General features: G+C 46.3%; 1 protein-coding gene across 1 annotated transcript; it reads right to left on the minus strand.

Moving 5' to 3' along the window:
• Positions 1–1297: 1297 nt before the first annotated feature.
• On the minus strand, positions 1298–16785 carry gip (gastric inhibitory polypeptide). Its single transcript, XM_085966692.1, has 4 exons — positions 16691–16785; positions 10774–10917; positions 9145–9261; positions 1298–1684 (listed from the first exon to the last, which is right to left on the minus strand). Exons 1-4 carry the CDS (start codon positions 16777–16779, stop codon positions 1489–1491), a joined length of 546 nt encoding a protein of 181 aa, XP_085822818.1. The 5' UTR covers positions 16780–16785; the 3' UTR covers positions 1298–1488.
• Between the last annotated feature and the right edge of the window lie 413 nt (positions 16786–17198).

The raw sequence follows: 17198 nt of genomic DNA on the forward strand, positions 1-17198 counted from the left end.
CGCTACCACAGGGAGTAGTTGAGGCAAATAGTATTGATGCATTTAAGAGGAAGCTAGATAAGCATATGAGGGAGAAGGGAATAGAGGGTTATGATGATAGAGTGAGATAAGGAAAGACGGGAGGAGGCTCGAGTGGAGCATAAACGCCGACATGGACTGGTTGGGCCGAATGGCCTGTTTCTGTGCTGTAATTCCCACAAGAAAGTATAACTACAACAATAACTGGGAAAGACTTGAGTGAGTATCATCTGGAGTTGATCCTGTGCACCACCGCACGGCCGTATTCAGAGCTGCTTTTGCTGAGGCCCATGACCTGATGTCCTGGCTACTCACCTTGGCCTGCACAAGGGGCCTGGTTGTCAGCCGGGGCTCAGTGGGCAGCACTCTCTCTCGCCTCTGAGTCAGAAGTTTGTGTGTTCAAGTCCCCACTCCAGAGACTTGAGCCCATCATCCAAGCTTGACATGCAAGTTATGCTAAATCTTCATAAATCACTGGTTAGGCCCCAGCTGGAGTATTAGGAACGTAGGAACAGGTCATTTAGCCCCTCGAACCTGTTCCGCCATTCAATGAGATCACAGCTGATCTGTGACCTAACTCCACATACCTGCCTTTGCCCCATATCCCTTAATATCTTTGGTTAACAAAAATTGCGTCCAATTCTGGGCACCGTATTTTAGGAAGAATGCCAAGGCCTTAGAGAGGGTGCAGAGAAGATTTACTAGAATGGTACCAGGGATGAGGGACTTCAGTTACGTGGATAGACTAAAGAAGCTGGGATTGTTCTCCTTAGAGGTTAAGGGGAGATTTAACAGAGGTGTTCAAAATCATGAAGGGTTTTGATAGATAAGGAGAAACTGTTTCCAGTGGCAGAAGGGTCGGTAACAAGAGGACATAGATTTAAGACAATTGGCAAAAGAACCAGAGATGAGATGAGGAGATTTTCTTTTATGCAGCGAGTTGTTATGATCTGGAATGCGCTGCCTGAAAGGGCGGTGGAAGCAGATTCAATATTAACTTTCAAAAGGGAATTGGATAAATACTTGAAAGGGAAAAATTTGCAGGGCTCTGGGGAAAGGGTAGGGGGAGTGGGGTTAATTGGAGAGCTCTTTCAAAGAGCCAGCACAGGCATGATGGGCTGAATGGCCTCCTTCTGTGCTGTATGATTCTATGACACTCCCACTGCAGTACTGAGGGAGCGCTGCACTGTCAGAGCTGCCGTCTTTCGGATGAGACGTTAAACTGAGGCCCTGTCTGCCCTCTCAGGTGGACGTAAAGAATTCCATGGAACTATTTCGAGGAAGAGCAGGGGAGTTCTCCCCGGTGTCCTGGCCAATATGGTGAGGCCATGGAGGAATATGAAGACGAGGAGAATTTTTAAATCGAGGCGTTGCTGGACCGGGAGCCAATGTAAGTCAGCGAGCACAGGGGTGATGGGTGATGGAGTAATGGGGTGCGAGTTAGCACACGGGCTTGCGTTGAGCTTCATATCAGAATGTTTCCATCTTGTGTGGGCCCCACCACTGTTTTATGATACCGTTCCCTGCTTCATGTCCTTTCAGGGCAGACCGTTGAGCAGCTTGCCTTTGGTTGGTGGCCCTGGTGGCGATCTGAAGTTGTTCCAGCAACTCCTGGATGAGCTGATCTCTCAGGAGAGAATAAGCGGGATCCACAGACCGAGTACAACTAAAATATAAAACAAAGAACTCGGTGAAAACAAAAGAAACATTTTTAGTCTCGAATTTATCTCTGCCATCTTAAAGGGGCAGTGTGATAGTGGAGGGAGAAGAATCACTCTTGTCATCTATATCTAGGCTAACACTTCAGTGCTGCACTGTCGGAGGTGCCGTCTTTCGGATGTTGTTAAAATGAGGCCCTGTCTGCTCCCTCAGGTGGATGTAAAAGACCCCATGGAACTATTCGAAGAAGAGCAGGGGAGTTCTCCCCAGTGTCCTGGGCCAATATTTATCCCTCAACCAACATCACTAAAAACAGATTATCTGGTCATTATCACAGTGCTGTTTGTGGGAGCTTGCTGTGCGCAAATTGGCTGCTGCATTTCCTACATTACACCAGTGACTACACTTCAAAAAGTACTTCATTGGCTGTAAAGCGCTTTGGGACGTCCTGAGTATGTGAAAGGCGCTGGAGAAATGCAAGTTCTTTTATCACAATTATAGCGTACACGAGTGAAACATGTTATTACGAGAAAATTTAAACATTTTGCCAAACACTATTTTGTAAAGAGAGTGCACCTTTAAAGGTTTTAGATTTAGGGTGTACATTTTAATAATGCACTATTGTAAAGCGCTTTGAGACATCCTGAGGTCGTGAAAGGCGCTCTATAAATGTGAATTCTCTCGACCTATTGGCACCATTCACAACCCTTCCTGAACTCCCCACTGCCGGTTCCCCAACGGTAAGCGACACATGACCTCTGCTGTTGAAATACAGCGGCGCACTTAGTCATAAGTTTCGTCCAACCTTGCTTCCAACCCATTAAGTACGTGTTCGCGCCCCCCACCCCCCCACCTCCTGAAAGCATTGACTCTGGAAAAATTAATGTTTTGGCTCTGTTCTACCTTACTTACTCCAGAATTTCCAGCCTCTGAATTTTAGATCACTCTCGCAGGTGAGCCCCGACTCCCTGTGCAAAGATTGTCTGCACTACCGAGTGCTGCCAACTCTGGCTGGGGGGGTTCATCGCATGACTAATGCTGCCTCCAACTGCCCCGCCCAGTCAAACAGCCCGCTTCCCCAGCGCCAATATTTTTATAAGTAATAGACAACAGTGTTCAAAGAATATGAAAAAAAAAACACATCTCTTTTAATGCCCCCTGATTTTTCTGCCGGGAGTTTCTCACAGCAGTGTCCAGGAGATTTATTACACAGGATTACATGGGATATACGGCACAGAAACAGGCCATTCGGCCCAACCAGTCCATGCCGGTGTTTATGCTCCACTTGAGCCTCCTCTCGTCTTTCCTCATCTAAATCTATCAGTGTAACCCTCTATTCCCTTCTCCCTCATATGCTTGTCCAGCCTCCCCTTAAATGCATCGATACTATTCGCTTCAACCACTCCCTGTGGTAGCGAGTTCCACATTCTCACCACTCTCTGGGTAAAGAAGTTTCTTCTGAATTCACTATTGGATTTCTTGGTGACTATCTTATATTGATGGCCTCTAGTTTTGCTCTTTCCCACAAGTGGAAACACTCTCTCTGTATCCACTCTATCAAAACCTTTCATAATTCTAAAGACCTCTATTAGGTCACCCCTCAGCCTTCCTTTTTCAAGAGAAAAGAGACCCAGCCTGTTCATCCTTTCCTGATATGTATACCCTCGCATTTCTGGTATCATCCTTGTAAATCTTCTCTGCACCCTCTCCAGTGCCTCTATATCCTTTTTATAATATGGCGACCAGAACTGTACGCAGTACTCCAAGTGTGGTCTAACCAAGGTTCGATACAGGTTTAGCATAACTTCACTACTTTTCAATTCTATACCTCTAGAAATAAACCCTAGTGCTTGGTTTGCTTTTTTTATGGCCTTGCTAACCTGTGTCACAACTTTTAGTGATTTGTGTATTTGTACTCCGAGATCCCTTTGTTCCTCTACCCCACCTAGACTCACACCCTCCAAGTGATAAGTGACCTCCCTATACTTCCGACCAAAATGTAATACCTCACATTTATCTGTGTTGAACTTCATTTGCCAATTATGTGCCCATTCTGCAAGTTTATTAATGTCCTCCTGTACTTTGTTGCAGTCCTCCTCAGTATTGACTATCAATTGACCCCCAATTTGGTGTCATCCGCAAATTTGGAAATTGTGTTTTTGATTCCAAAGTCTAAATCACTTCTTGCATTACTGTATTCGCTGCTCAGGATGCGGTCTCCTCTACATTGGGGAGACCAAATGCAGATTGGGTGACTGCTTTGCGGAACACCTCCGTTCAGTCCGTAAGGGTGACTCTGAGCTTCCGGTCGCCTGTCACTTTAATTCTCCGCTCCACTCCCACTCGGACCTCACCGTCTTCGGCCTCTTGCACTGTTCCAATGAAGCTCAACGTAATCTCGAGGAACAGCACCTCATCTTTCGATTAGACAATAGACAGCCTTCCGGACTCAACATTGAGTTCAACAATTTCAGAATATAACCTCTGGCCCCATTTTTTCGGACAGCAGCTGTTGATGATTCTATCATTTCCATTTACACCTCTTCTAGAGCCATCTTTTGTTTCTTTACTTGTCCGATTACCATCTCCTTTTGCCTCGCACCATCATCCCTTTTGTCATTTAATCTCTCCTGCCTTCCACCCTATCACAGACCTTCCCTTTTGTTCTTTCCTCCCCTCCCCACTTTCCCTGCCTCTGCATTTGCTTAAAAACCTGTTCCATCTCCAACTTTTTCCAGTTCTAGAACATAAGAGCATAAGAAATAGGAGCAGGAGTCGACCATTCAGCCCCTCGAGCCTGCTCCGCCATTCAATAAGATCATGGCTGATCTTCTACCTCATCTCCACTTTCCTGCACTAGTTCTAGATTCCCCAGCCAGGGGAAACATCCTCCCTGCATCTACCCTGTCAAACCCTGTAAGAATTTTGTATGTTTCAATGAGATCACCTCTCATTCTTCTAAACTCTAGAGAATATAGGCCTAGTCTACTCAATCTCTCCTCATTGGACAATCCCCCCATCCCAGGAATCAGTCTGGTGAACCTTCGTTGCACCCCCTCTATGGCAAGTATATCCTTCCTTAGGTAAGGAGACCAAAACTGCACATAATACTCCAGGTGTGGTCTCACCAGGACCCAATATAATTGCAGTAAGACGTCTTTACTCTTGTACTCAAATCCTCTTGCATTCTCCTCACAACTTACATTCCCACCCAGCTTTGTATCTTCAGCAAACTTGGATATATTATGTTTGGTCCCCTCATCCAAATCATTGATGTAGATTGTGAATAGCTGAGGCCCAAGCACTGATCCTTGCGGTACCCCACTAGTTACAGCCTGCCAACCCAAAAATGACCTGTGACGAAAGGTCAGACCTGAAGCATTAACTCTTGTTTCTCTCTCCACAGATGCTGCCTGACCTGCTGAGTATTTCCAGCATTTTCTGTTTTTATTTCAGATTTCCAGCATCTGCAGTATTTTGCTTTTGTGTCGAGGAGATTAATCTTTAATTCCTGAAGACTCCAAGACAATCTTGGAGGGTTGGTAACCCCTCGTACTGCCATTGATATCCAGACAAGCCAGGCAGGCATCCTCCAGAATATTAACAGGTCAACCTTTCTTTTCATTGCTTTCAGCTTCTGGAATGATCACACGCCTCTGTAGGATCTCTCTCCCATCTTCAACAAACATAGAAACATAGAAGATAGGAGCAGGAGTAGGCCATTCGGCCCCTCGAGCCTGCTCCGCCATTCAATGCGATCATGGCTGATCATCCAAATTCAGTACCCGGTCCCTGCTTTCTCCCCGTACCCCTTGATCCCTTTAGCCTTAAGAAATATATCCAACTCCTTCTTGAATATATTTAATGAATTGGCCTCTACTGCCTTCTGTGGTAGAGAATTCCACAGGTTCACCACTCTCTGGGTGAAGAAATTCCTCCTAATTTCTGTCCTAAATGGCTTACCCCTTATCCTTAGACTGTGACCCCTGGTTCTGGACTCCCCGACCATCGGGAACATCCTTCCTGCATCTAGTCTGTCCAGTCCTGTCAGAATTTTATAAGTTTCAATGAGATCCCCTCTCATTCTTCTAAACTCCAGCGAGTATAAGCCCAATCGACCCAATCTCTCCTCATACGTCATTCCTGCCATCCCAGGTATCAGCCTGGTGAATCTTCGCTGAACTCCTTCCATGGCAAGAACATCCTTCCTCAGATAAGGCGACCAAAACTGCACACAATACTCAAGATGTGGTCTCACAAAGGCCCTGTACAACTGCAGCAAGGCATCCTTGTTCCTGTACTCAAACCCTCTCGCTACGAAGGCCAACATACCATTTGCCTTCTTAACCGCCTGCTGCACCTGCATGCTTACCTTCAGCGACTGGTGCACAAGGACACCCAGGTCTCGTTGCACTTCCCCTTCTCCCAATCTATTGCCATTCAGATAATAATCTGCCTTCCTGTTTTTGACTCCAAAGTGGATAACCTCGCATTTATCCACGTTATATTGCATCTGCCATGCTTCTGCCCAATCACCCAACCTGTCCAAATCATCCTGGAGTTTCTCGGCATCCTCCTCACAGCACACATGCCCACCCAGCTTTGTGTCGTCTGCAAATTTGGAGATATTGGCCCAGAACTTGGTGTCGGGAGCTTGCCGCGCATGCAAGCCCCCGATCTGCACTCACCCTGCGCGCTGACATCTGAAGCCCGGGCCTGCTTGCATTTCCTGTGACAGGCCCGGTTCAGCTGTCGGCGCGCTGTGCTTACCTGATCCAGCGGCGTAGTTAGTGCGATGTGCCGGCTGGGATCAGGTGAGCACTGTACAACCAATCAGGGGAGGGGAAGGTTAATTCATGAGTTTGAGAGTAAGAACTGTCAAACTCATGAAAACTACGGGGGCCCAAAACACTATTTAAACTTTAAATAAAAATTTAAAAAACATCCCAATCATTAAATTAAGTATAAATAAGTTTAAAAAAATAATTTAAACAATAATTTTTTTTTTTGAAAAAATAAATTTTTAATAAAAAGGGTCTAAAACTAAACTTACCTTATTGTAGATTCTTTAAAATAATAAACCTGTGGGAAAAAAAATTCTAAATTACACTAAAACACCACTTACCCGTAAAAATAAATACTTACGTGTGCTTTTTACAAGCGTAAAGACTGGAGGCCTTTACACATGTGCAAATCCCCCAAAACAGAGGAAATCCAAGACGCACGCGCTGCCCCCTACAGCGCACGCGCTAGCCTCTTCAACTCTTGGGTTGGAGGAGAGGAAATGCCGGTTTTCAGCGCATGCGCTGTGCATGCTGAAAACCGGCATTTCCTCCGGCCAGACGCGTGAGTACCCCTTCCGTACTCGCGCGTTTGGGGAGGAATTACTGCCCCAATACATCTAGTTCCCTTGTCTAGATCATTAATATATATTGTGAATAGCTGGGATCCAAGGACCAATCCCTGCGGTACCCCACTAGTCACTGCCTGCCACTCGGAAAAAGACCCGTTTATTCCAACTCTTTGCTTTCTGTCTGCCAACCAGTTCTCTATCCAAGTCAATACCTTGCCCCCAATCCCATGTGCCTTAACATTACACGCTAATCACTTATGCGGGACCTTATCGAAAGCCTTCTGAAAGTCCAAATACACCACATCCACTGGTTCTCCCTTATCTATTTTACCAGTTACATCCTCAAAAAATTCCAGTGGATTAGTCAAGCACGATTTACCTTTTGTAAATCCATATTGACTTTGTCCGATAAAGGATTGCAACCTCTCACCTCCCTTTTAGTTTAAACTATTCATAGAGTCATAGAATTATACAGCACAGAAAGAGGCCCTTCGACCCATCGTGTCCGCACCGGCCATCAAGCCCTATCTATTCTAATCCCATTTTCCAGCACTTGGTCCGTAGCCTTGTATGCTATGGCGTTTCAAGTGCTCATCTAAATGCTCCTTGAATGTTGTGAGGGTTCCTGCCTCTACCACCCTTTCAGGCAGTGAGTTCCAGATTCCAACCACCCTCTGGGTGAAAAAGTTTTTCCTCAAATCCCCTCTAAACCTCCTGCCCCTTACCTTGAAACTATGCCCCCTGGTTATTGACCCCTCTACTAAGGGGAAAAGTTCCTTTCTATCTACCCTATCTATGCCCCTCATAATTTTGTACACCTCAATCAGGTCCCCCCTCAGCTTTCTCTGCTCTAAGGAAAACAACCCCAGCCTGTCCAGTCTCTCTTCATAGCTGAAGCGCTCCAGCCCAGGTAACACCCTGGTGAATCTCCTCTGCACCCTCTCTAATGCAATCACATCCTTCCTATAGATTAAATGAATTTATTTTACAAAGGATGAAAAAAGTGAATAACTAACAATGAAATACATCAATATATTACAACAGAGATCTTTCTAACTCCTTGAATGTCAGCCCTGGCTCAGTGGGCAGCACTCTCGCCTCTGAGTCAGAAGGTTGTGGGTTCAAGTCCCACTCCAGAGACTTGAGCATAAAAGCTAGGCTGACACTCCAGTGCAGTGCTGAGAGAGTGCTGCACTGTCAGAGATGCCGTCTTTCAGATGAGACGTTAAACTGAGGCCCCGTCTGCTCTCTCAGGTGGACGTAAAAGGTCCCCTGGCACTATTTCAAAGAAGAGCAGGGGAGTTCTCCCCGGTGTCCTGGCCAATATTTATCCCTCAACCAACATCAGAAAAAAAAGTTGATGATCTGGTGGTCATTATCACATTGCTGTTTGTAGGATCTTGCTGTGCGCAAATTGGCTGCTGCCTTTCCTACATTACAACAGTGACTACACTTCAAAAAGTACTTCATTGGCTGTGAAGTGTTTTGGGACATCTGAGGTTGTGAAAGGCGCTATAGAAATGCAAGTCATTCTTTGAAAGATGAGAACAGAAGCAAGGTCATTAGACAGATTCATTGATGTCCCTCGGAGTTACTATTGCCAGACCATTGGATTTATTCTGTTATTTGTCCACTTCCTTCATTTTTCATTAGCTATGAGGCAAGACTGCATAGGCTGGGGTTGTTTTCTTTGGAACAGAGGAGGCTGAGGGGAGACTTAATTGAGGTGTATAAAATTATGAGGGGCCTAGATAGAGTGGATAGGAAGGACCTATTTCCCTTAGCAGAGAGGTCAATAACCAGGGGCATAGATTTAAAGTAATTGGTGGAAGGATGAGAGGGGAGTTGAGGAGAACTTTTTTCACCCAGAGGGTGGTGGGGGTCTGGAACTCACTGCCTGGAAGGGTGGTAGAGGCAGAAACCCTCAACGCATTTAAAAAGTACTTGGATATGCACTTGAAGTGCCGTAACCTACAGAGCAGGAAAGTGGGATTAGGCTGGATGGCTCTTTGTCGGCCGGCACAGACACAATGGGCCGAATGGCCTCCTTCTGTGCCGTAAATTTCTATGATTCTTTGATTCTTTGATTCATAGTCCCGGAAGGTACAACTCACCCTTGGTGTTTCAAGAGGCAGTTCTGGAAGTTTTTAGCTGACTGGAGATCTGGGAGGGGAGGGCGAGCTGTGGTGAGGGCCACATTTAGGTCTCTCTTTTTGCCCTCAGTAGATTCACTGGAAAGTAAACAAATCCTGGTGAATAACAGCGCGCACCCAAGGACAGTAAGTTAAATACCATTCACTTATGCCGGTTTTGGGCAGGTAACCTTATTGGCTCTTCTAAAATTTGATCAGGCCTACTCCCAGTGGCTCCAGGGTGAGTGACTGAGCTGGGGGAATTTAACTGCCCACCCACCCACTTTCTGCTGGATGGGTAAGGTGTAAATCATCCCCACAGTTTCTTCATCACTCACACAGGCCTAACCAGCAGCTCTGACCTCCGACCCCCTCATCTATCAACATTCTTGGCCTCACCGTCCCCTCTGATCCAAATGGAAGTCGCACATCACTGAAGCTGCCCCAAGATGCTTGGTTTCTCGTTCTATGTCAAAAACTGTTTTCCCCTCAAAGAATCTTAATGCTCCAAATCCATCCAACACTTGACTATCCATTCTGCACCCGGGGAAGCTCTTCCAGCACCTGGATACTACGGCTCTGTGCCTGCACGCACACAGACAAGGAAGATCCCGGTTCAATCCCAGGGGTACGGTAGCACAGTGGTTATGTTTTTCCCTTTTTTTCTCTCCCACATGGCAGCTGTCTCTCACTCTGCCAGCGCATTTCACACTTCATCTAGAGCCATCTTTTGTCTCTTTACTTGTCCTATTACCATCTCGTCTCGTCTTGAATACCTCTTAATGTCTCTTCACTTCCCTTTTGTTCTTTCATCCCCTCCCCCATTTCCCAGCCCCCAAACTGGCCTTTTAATCTGTTTCATTTCCTGCCTTTTTTCTCAGTTCTGATGAAGGGTTTCGACCTGAAATGTTGACTCTATTTCTCTCTCCACGGATGTTGCCTAGCCTGCTGAGTTTTTCCAGCGTTTTCTGTTGTTATAGTGGTTATGTTACTGGACTAGTAATCCTAGAGGTTTGGACTAATGATCTGGAGACGTGAGTTCAAATCCCACCACGGCAACTGGGAATTTAAATTCAGTTACATAAATCTGGAATAAAAAGCTAGTATCAGTAACAGTGACCATGAAACTACTGGATTGGCATTAAAAACCCACCTGGTTCACAAATGTCCTTTAGGGAAGGAAATCTGCCGTCCTTACCCGGTCTGGCCGATATGTGACTCCAGACCCACAGCAATGTGGTTGACTCTTAACTGCCCTCTGAAATGGCCTAACAAGCCACTCAGTTATATTCAAGAAGGCGGCTCACCACCACCTTCTCAAGGGCAATTAGGGATGGACAATAAATGCTGGCCTTGCCAGCAACATCCATATCCCATGAATGAATAAAAAAGAAGTTGGTGCAAAGTCTCCCAGTCCTGCAGGAGCCATTGATGGGACAGGGTCAAATAGGGAAATGCAAGGGGATATGAAATGTTGGTGCAAACATTTTATTCTATTGCATGAGTTTGCATAAAGTTTATGGTTGAACACTGCAAGCTTTACATTTTCAATAGTGAAGTAACTCCTACTAATAATGTGAACATTTTAGTCCAGTGTCTGAAGCTGCTCACCTGTTTGTACTGGTCCGTTTGGCTGCGATTAACCAATCGACAAAGTTCTTGGTCATCACAGTGTCCACATATTTGCTGTAGTCACTGGCTAAAATAGCCTCTGAGTACCGTTTCTCAATAGGCTTCACATCCTGGGTTGGGAGGCTGCAGTTCAACAGGGAAATATGAACAGTTTTATTGAGTTTATCGATAGGATTTTCTTTTCTCCTCATCAATTTTTCTTTCCTCCTCTCCTGAAGTTGTTGGCTCTTTGCTGGAGTACATTCATCCGTCAGTGCTTCACTATCTAAAGACCATGACTTATGTGTGAGCCTTAACAGTGAGTGTCTATTCAACTGTGAAGGCATCACAACCAAGCCTGTAACATTTGCATATTGAATTATCATTGGCCCGCAGGCATCTGTAAGGAATACCTATTTTATTCACATGTGATCACATGCTGAGTTGTCATTGGCCTGCAGGCATCTGTAAGGACTGCTATTGTTTAGAAGACCCAGGGGTCCTGACTCCATCTTGTCCACACGGTGTTGCTGTTTGATTGAGAAAGCTTACAGACCTGATGCTTCATTAAATAGTTTAAACTGTAATACTCCGTTGTCTTGCAATTTATTATTTTTGTACAAAGTGTGCAAAACAAGACATGGTGTCAGAACAGGGATTTGAAATGGACATCGTTGGAGCTCCCTTACCCCGAATGAATTGGGAATCTTTGAACTTACCTAGAGAATGGAGCAAGTTCAAGCAACACGTGGAGTTGATGTTTTCGGGTCCACTGAAAAGCAAAGGGGAGGAAGAAAGATGCAGCTACCTACTCTTGTGGATCGAAGAAAAAGGGAGAGACATTTTTAACTCTTGGTCTCTCACCGCGGATGAAGCAAAGGTACTGAAAAGTTATTTTGACCGTTTTTAAGCATATGTGATGCCCAAGACAAATACGATATTCGCTAGGTACAAGTTTCAGGAGAAAGTACAAGGAGCTAGTGAGTCGTTTGAACAGTTCGTGACTGAGTTAAAACTGCTGGTAAAAGACTGTGCATATGTAGATAAAGATGAGATGGTCAGAGACCGCATTGTGTTTGGAATACATTCAGCTAAAGTGAGAGAGAAACTTTTGAATGTTGGGTCCGGGCTAACACTGGACAAAGCTATGGACATAGCTAGATCGCACAAGATAGCCCAAGCACAGTTGAAAACCATAACCGGCGCCACGAACAGCTTGAGTGAACAGACAGACAGTGCACGCAGTTAATAGATACACACCAAAGAACACTGCCCGGAGAGCGTGTTTCAGAACAGAAAGAGCAGCGAGAGTTCTAAAAATGGGCGACACAGACATAAAACGCTTCAAAAACTGTGGATATTGTGGAAACAACTGGCATGGAGAAAAGGAGTACTGCCCTGCCAAAGGAAGGCAATTTACTAAATGTGGTAAACGGAACCACTTTGCTAAAGTCTGCAGGACTGTTTTTGAAAAAATAGTACACGCAGTGAGTGACAGCCAAATGCCAGATAGAGAGCCAAATGCAGAGGAACTGTTTATTGATTTTGTGTCACAGAAAAAACAGATTTCAGAGACTGAGCAAGCTTATGCCGATATTGAGATAGGAAAACAGGGCAAAGAGCTTAAGTTTAAACTAGACACTGGATCTCAGGTTAATGTAATTCCTCTGGGTGAGTATCACAGCTTGAAGGATGAGTGTGAGCTACAGCCCACCTCACGCAGACTGACCAGCTATGGGGGTGAGCAGCTCATTGTAAAAGGCACATGCGTGATGAAATGCAGGTACAAAGAAAGCGACATGATGCTGGACTTTTACATTGTTGACACTCAAGCACCTCCAGTGCTAGGTCTAAAGGCATGTTTAGACATGGACCTCGTCAAGCTAGTGCTATCATTGACAGCACCAGTTGAGAAACAGACAGTCATGGAGGAGTTTGCTGACGTTTTCAAAGGAATCGGACTATTCCCAGGTGAATGCACTATTCACCTTGACCCAGCAGCAACCCCTGTGGTTTGCCCACCGAGAAGGATACCCCTTGCTCTACGTAGTCGCCTGAAGGAGGAGCTGAAGAGCATGGAGAATACAGAAATCATCGTCCGGGAAACAGAACCGACAGCGTGGGTCAACGCGTTAGTAGTGGTTGAGAAACCACGTACAGGCAAGCTCAGAGTCTGTCTCGACCCCAGAGATTTGAACAAGGCTATCAAACGCCCTCACTACCCTCTACCAACGCTAGATGACATCACACCCAAGCTAGTGGGAGCACGTTACTTCAGTGTAATGGACGCACGATCAGGATACTGGACTATCAAGCTCACGGAATAGTCATCTAAGCTAACAACGTTCAACACACCATTTGGACGCTACCGATTTCTGCATTTACCATTTGGTCTTATCTTGGCTCAGGATGAATTCCAGCAGAAGATCGACGAAACCTATGAAGGCTTCGACGGAGTAGTCGCAATCGTAGATGACATCCTCATCTATGGCAGGAACATGACAGGAACCTCCGTGCGATGCTACAAAGATCACGGGAGAAAGGTATCCGGCTCAACCCCGAGAAAAGCATAATCGGATCCACTGAGATCAGTTATTTCGGGCATCGCCTCTCAACTGATGGCATTAAGCCGGATCCAGAGAAAATCTCCGCCATCAAGAAGATGGAGCCGCCAAAGAACCACGCAGAGCTGGAGACAGTACTAGGCATGGTTAACTACTTAGCCAAGTTTGCCCCGAGCCTCTCCGAAATCAACGCACCCATGCGTCAGTTGCTCAAACAATCCAATGAGTTCCTGTGGGACAAACAACATGACACAGCATTTCAGAAAATGAAAGACCTAATCACCAGAGAACCAGGACCAGTTCTTGCCTACTTCGACCCCAACAAAGAGCTCAGACTACAAGTGGACGCGTCAAAGTACGGACTAGGCACAGTATTACTGCAAGAAGGAAAGCCCATCGGCTACGCTTCCAGATCTCTCTCAGACAGTGAAATCAATTATGCTCAAATCGAGAAAGAGCTATATGCAATTCTGTTCGGATGTAAGCGTTTCCACCAGTACGTCTATGGCCGACAAGTCATTGTGGAATCCGACCACAAGCCCCTCGAGTCAATCATGAGGAAACCACTAGCCGCAGCCCCACCAAGGCTACAGAGAATGATCCTTCAGCTACAGAGGTATGACTTCACAATCATCCACCGTCCAGGCAAAGACATTCCTGTCGCAGACACTCTCTCCAGAAAGTCTCTTAGCTATCAGGACAGCAGCCTCAGTGAAGGCATGGATGTGCAGGTGCACATGGTGTACAACAGCTTACCTGTGAGTGACTCAAAACTGAAGGAGATCAGAGCAGGAACAGAGAAAGATGCACAACTCACACTGCTGAGCAAAGTCATACATGAAGGATGGCCTGAGGAAAGGAGGAAATGCCCTCAGAGCATATCTGAATTCTGGAACCACAGAGATGAACTGTCACAAATCAACGGAATCGTCTTCAAAGGGGAGAAAATCATCATTCCTACCAGTCTCAGAGAAGAGATGTTGACAAAAATTCATGCTGGACATATGGGCATGGAAAAATGCAAACAAAGAGCACGTGACATTATGTTTTGGCCCGGAATGTGCAAACACATTGAGGACATTGTCGGAAAATGTTCCATTTGTCTAGAACGCCGCCCATCAAATGTCAAAGAGCCCATGATACCTCACCGTATCCCAGACAGGCTCTAGCAGGTCGCGGCAACGCATCTGTTCACATGGAACAACGAGAACTACATAGTGACTGTTGATTACTACAGCAGATTTTTTGAATTGGACAAGCTTCACAGCACCACATCTGCAGTTGTGATCCACAAGCTAAAGGCAGCCTTTGCCAGGCATGGCATGGTAGAGACTTTAGTCTCAGACAATGGCCCCCAATACAAATCAAAAGAGTTCGAGTCGTTTGCCAAGGCATGGGATTTCACACATGTCAAGCCCACATTACCCTCAAAGTAATGGCCTTGCTGAAAAAACTGTCCAGATTGCAAAAACACTCATGGACAAAGCCAAAGCGGACAAAAGAGACCCCTACATCAGTCTCCTTGAGTACCGCAACACTCCGGTTGACAACTTCAAGTCACCAGCGCAGCTGCTGATGAGCCGCAGACTTCGCTCAATCCTTCCAAGCACCAACCAGCAGCTGCAGCCAGAGGTCGTCAGCTGCAAGCAAGTGCATGCAAAACGTGTACAGAGACAGCAACACCAGAAGAGATACTATGACAGGTCAGCTAGACTACTGCCGCCGCTGCACAATGGAGAAACCATCAGAATCCAGGAGCATGACTACTGGAAGCCAGCAGTCATCATCCAGCCAGCTGACACTGAGTGATCGTATCACGTCCGCACCCCAGAAGGACAGGTGTACCGCCGCAATCGCAGGCACCTCCTGAACACCAAGGAACAACACTGTCAGTCCGACGAGAGGATCAGTTCAACAGAGTGCGATGAACAGAGCAATACACAAAACACATCATACTTACCTGAACCTAAACCTGAACCTGATTTGTTGACCAATTCAGGAGCATGCTCAGTTCCATACCACACAAGGTCGGGACGAGAGGTCAAGCCTAGAGTTATCCTTTGCTTGTGAACTGTCAAAGGGTGTAGGCGGATCGCTGTCCTAAAAAAAAATACTGTACATCGTTATTGAAACGTTGAGATGTTTTCAGCGCTAGTTAAATGCTGAGTTTACTTATATGTTTATGCTACCGAGAACATTAGGTAGAAGAAAGGTTTAAAAGTAATGCATAACATTTATCTTTAAAAGAAAGGGGATGTAAGATTTGCATATTGAATTATCATTGGCCCGCAGGCATCTGTAAGGAATACCTATTATATTCACATGTGATCACATGCTGAGTTGTCATTGGCCTGCAGGCATCTGTAAGGACTGCTATTGTTTAGAAGACCCAGGGGTCCTGACTCCATCTTGTCCACATGGTGCTGCTGTTTGATTGAGAAAGCTTACAGACCTGATGCTTCATTAAATAGTTTAAACTGTAATACTCCGTTGTCCTGCAATTTATTATTTTTGTACAAAGTGTGCAAAACAAGACAAAGCCCAAGCCTATCATCACTCAATATTAACAAATGCACACTTACAACAGAAGCCATAGTGGTCAGGAGCAGGAACCCTGGTGTCAGCCGTGGCTCAGTTGGTAGCACCCTCGCCTCTGAGTCAGAAGGTTGTGGGTTCAAGTCCCACTCCAGAGACTTGAGCACAGAAAGCTAGGCTGACTCTCCCAGTGCAGTGCTGAGGGAGCGCTGCACTGTCGGAGGTGCCGTCTTTCGGATGAGACGTTAAACCGAGGCCCTGTCTGCTCTCTCAGGTGGACGTAAAAAGATCCCACGGCCACTATTTCGAAGAAGAGCCGGGGAGTTCTCCCCAGTGTCCTGGCCAATATTTATCCCTCAACCAACATAACAAAAACAGATTATCTGGTCGTTACCACATTGCTGTTTGTGGGAGCTTGCTGTGCGCAAATTGGCTGCTGCGTTTCCTACAACAGTGACTACACTCCAAAAGTACTTCATTGGCTGTAAAGCACTTTGAGACGTCTGGTGGTCCTGAAAGGCGCTATATAAATGCGTTTCTTTCATTATTACAACAGTGACTGCACTTCAAAACATAATTGTGCTTTGGCATGTCCTGAGGTTATGAAAGGTGCTATATAAATGCAATTGCTTTCTTTCTCTGAAGCCAATTGCAGTGCCCCCAAAGCAGTTAACCTAGCAGAGACCGAGTATTGAACCAGGCACCCTGAGCCTCAGCAACACACTGAACCAACTGGGCCATCAGGGAAGCACAGAAGCTGCTTATTTTATAGACGTATAAAACTTTGCTGATCCTTGGGAGCTCAGTGTTCTCCTTACCTGCGGTCATTCTCATTTGTCTTCTGTACATTTGCCCAAACTGATCCCATGACAGAGAACAGAAGTACAAGGAACCTTGGAGTGAGCATCCTCACCGCTTTCTAGAAAGACAAAAATAAGAGTTTCAGGCAAACTCACAGTACATGCCCCACACCCCGTCACTCTCCCCCACACCCCGTCACTCTCCCCCGCACCCCGTCACTCTCCCCCGCACCCCGTCACTCTCCCCCGCACCCCGTCACTCTCCCCCGCACCCCGTCACTCTCCCCCGCACCCCGTCACTCTCCCCCGCACCCCGTCACTCTCACCCGCACCCCGTCACTCTCCCCGCACCCCATCACTCTCCCCCGCACCCCGTCACTCTCCCCCGCACCCCGTCACTCTCCCCCACACCATGCGCCGCGATATTCACTCGCAGCACCCCAAGAGGGAGGCAGGGTGCTTCCAGCAGTGCCCCGCCTCCCTCTTGGGGCATTACTGGTGAATTTCGGGCACAGGGCCGCTAACT

This window comes from Somniosus microcephalus, chromosome 24 (assembly GCF_052327205.1).
Source record: "Somniosus microcephalus isolate GS21.2 chromosome 24, FLI_Smic_1.0, whole genome shotgun sequence".
Taxonomy (NCBI): Eukaryota; Metazoa; Chordata; class Chondrichthyes; order Squaliformes; family Somniosidae; genus Somniosus; species Somniosus microcephalus.

What these genes read in the sequence shown, in the direction of transcription:
- gip (XM_085966692.1), bottom strand. Translation starts at nt 16,779, where the DNA reads ATGCTCACTCCAAGGTTCCTTGTACTTCTGTTCTCTGTCATGGGATCA. An exon ending in ACAAATGAGAATGACCGCAG is followed by an intron (nt 10,918 to 16,690) that starts GTAAGGAGAACA and finishes GTTGAACTGCAG; the next exon opens with CCTCCCAACCCAGGATGTGA. An exon ending in TGCCTCTTGAAACACCAAGG is followed by an intron (nt 1,685 to 9,144) that starts GTGAGTTGTACC and finishes TTTATATTTTAG; the next exon opens with TTGTACTCGGTCTGTGGATC.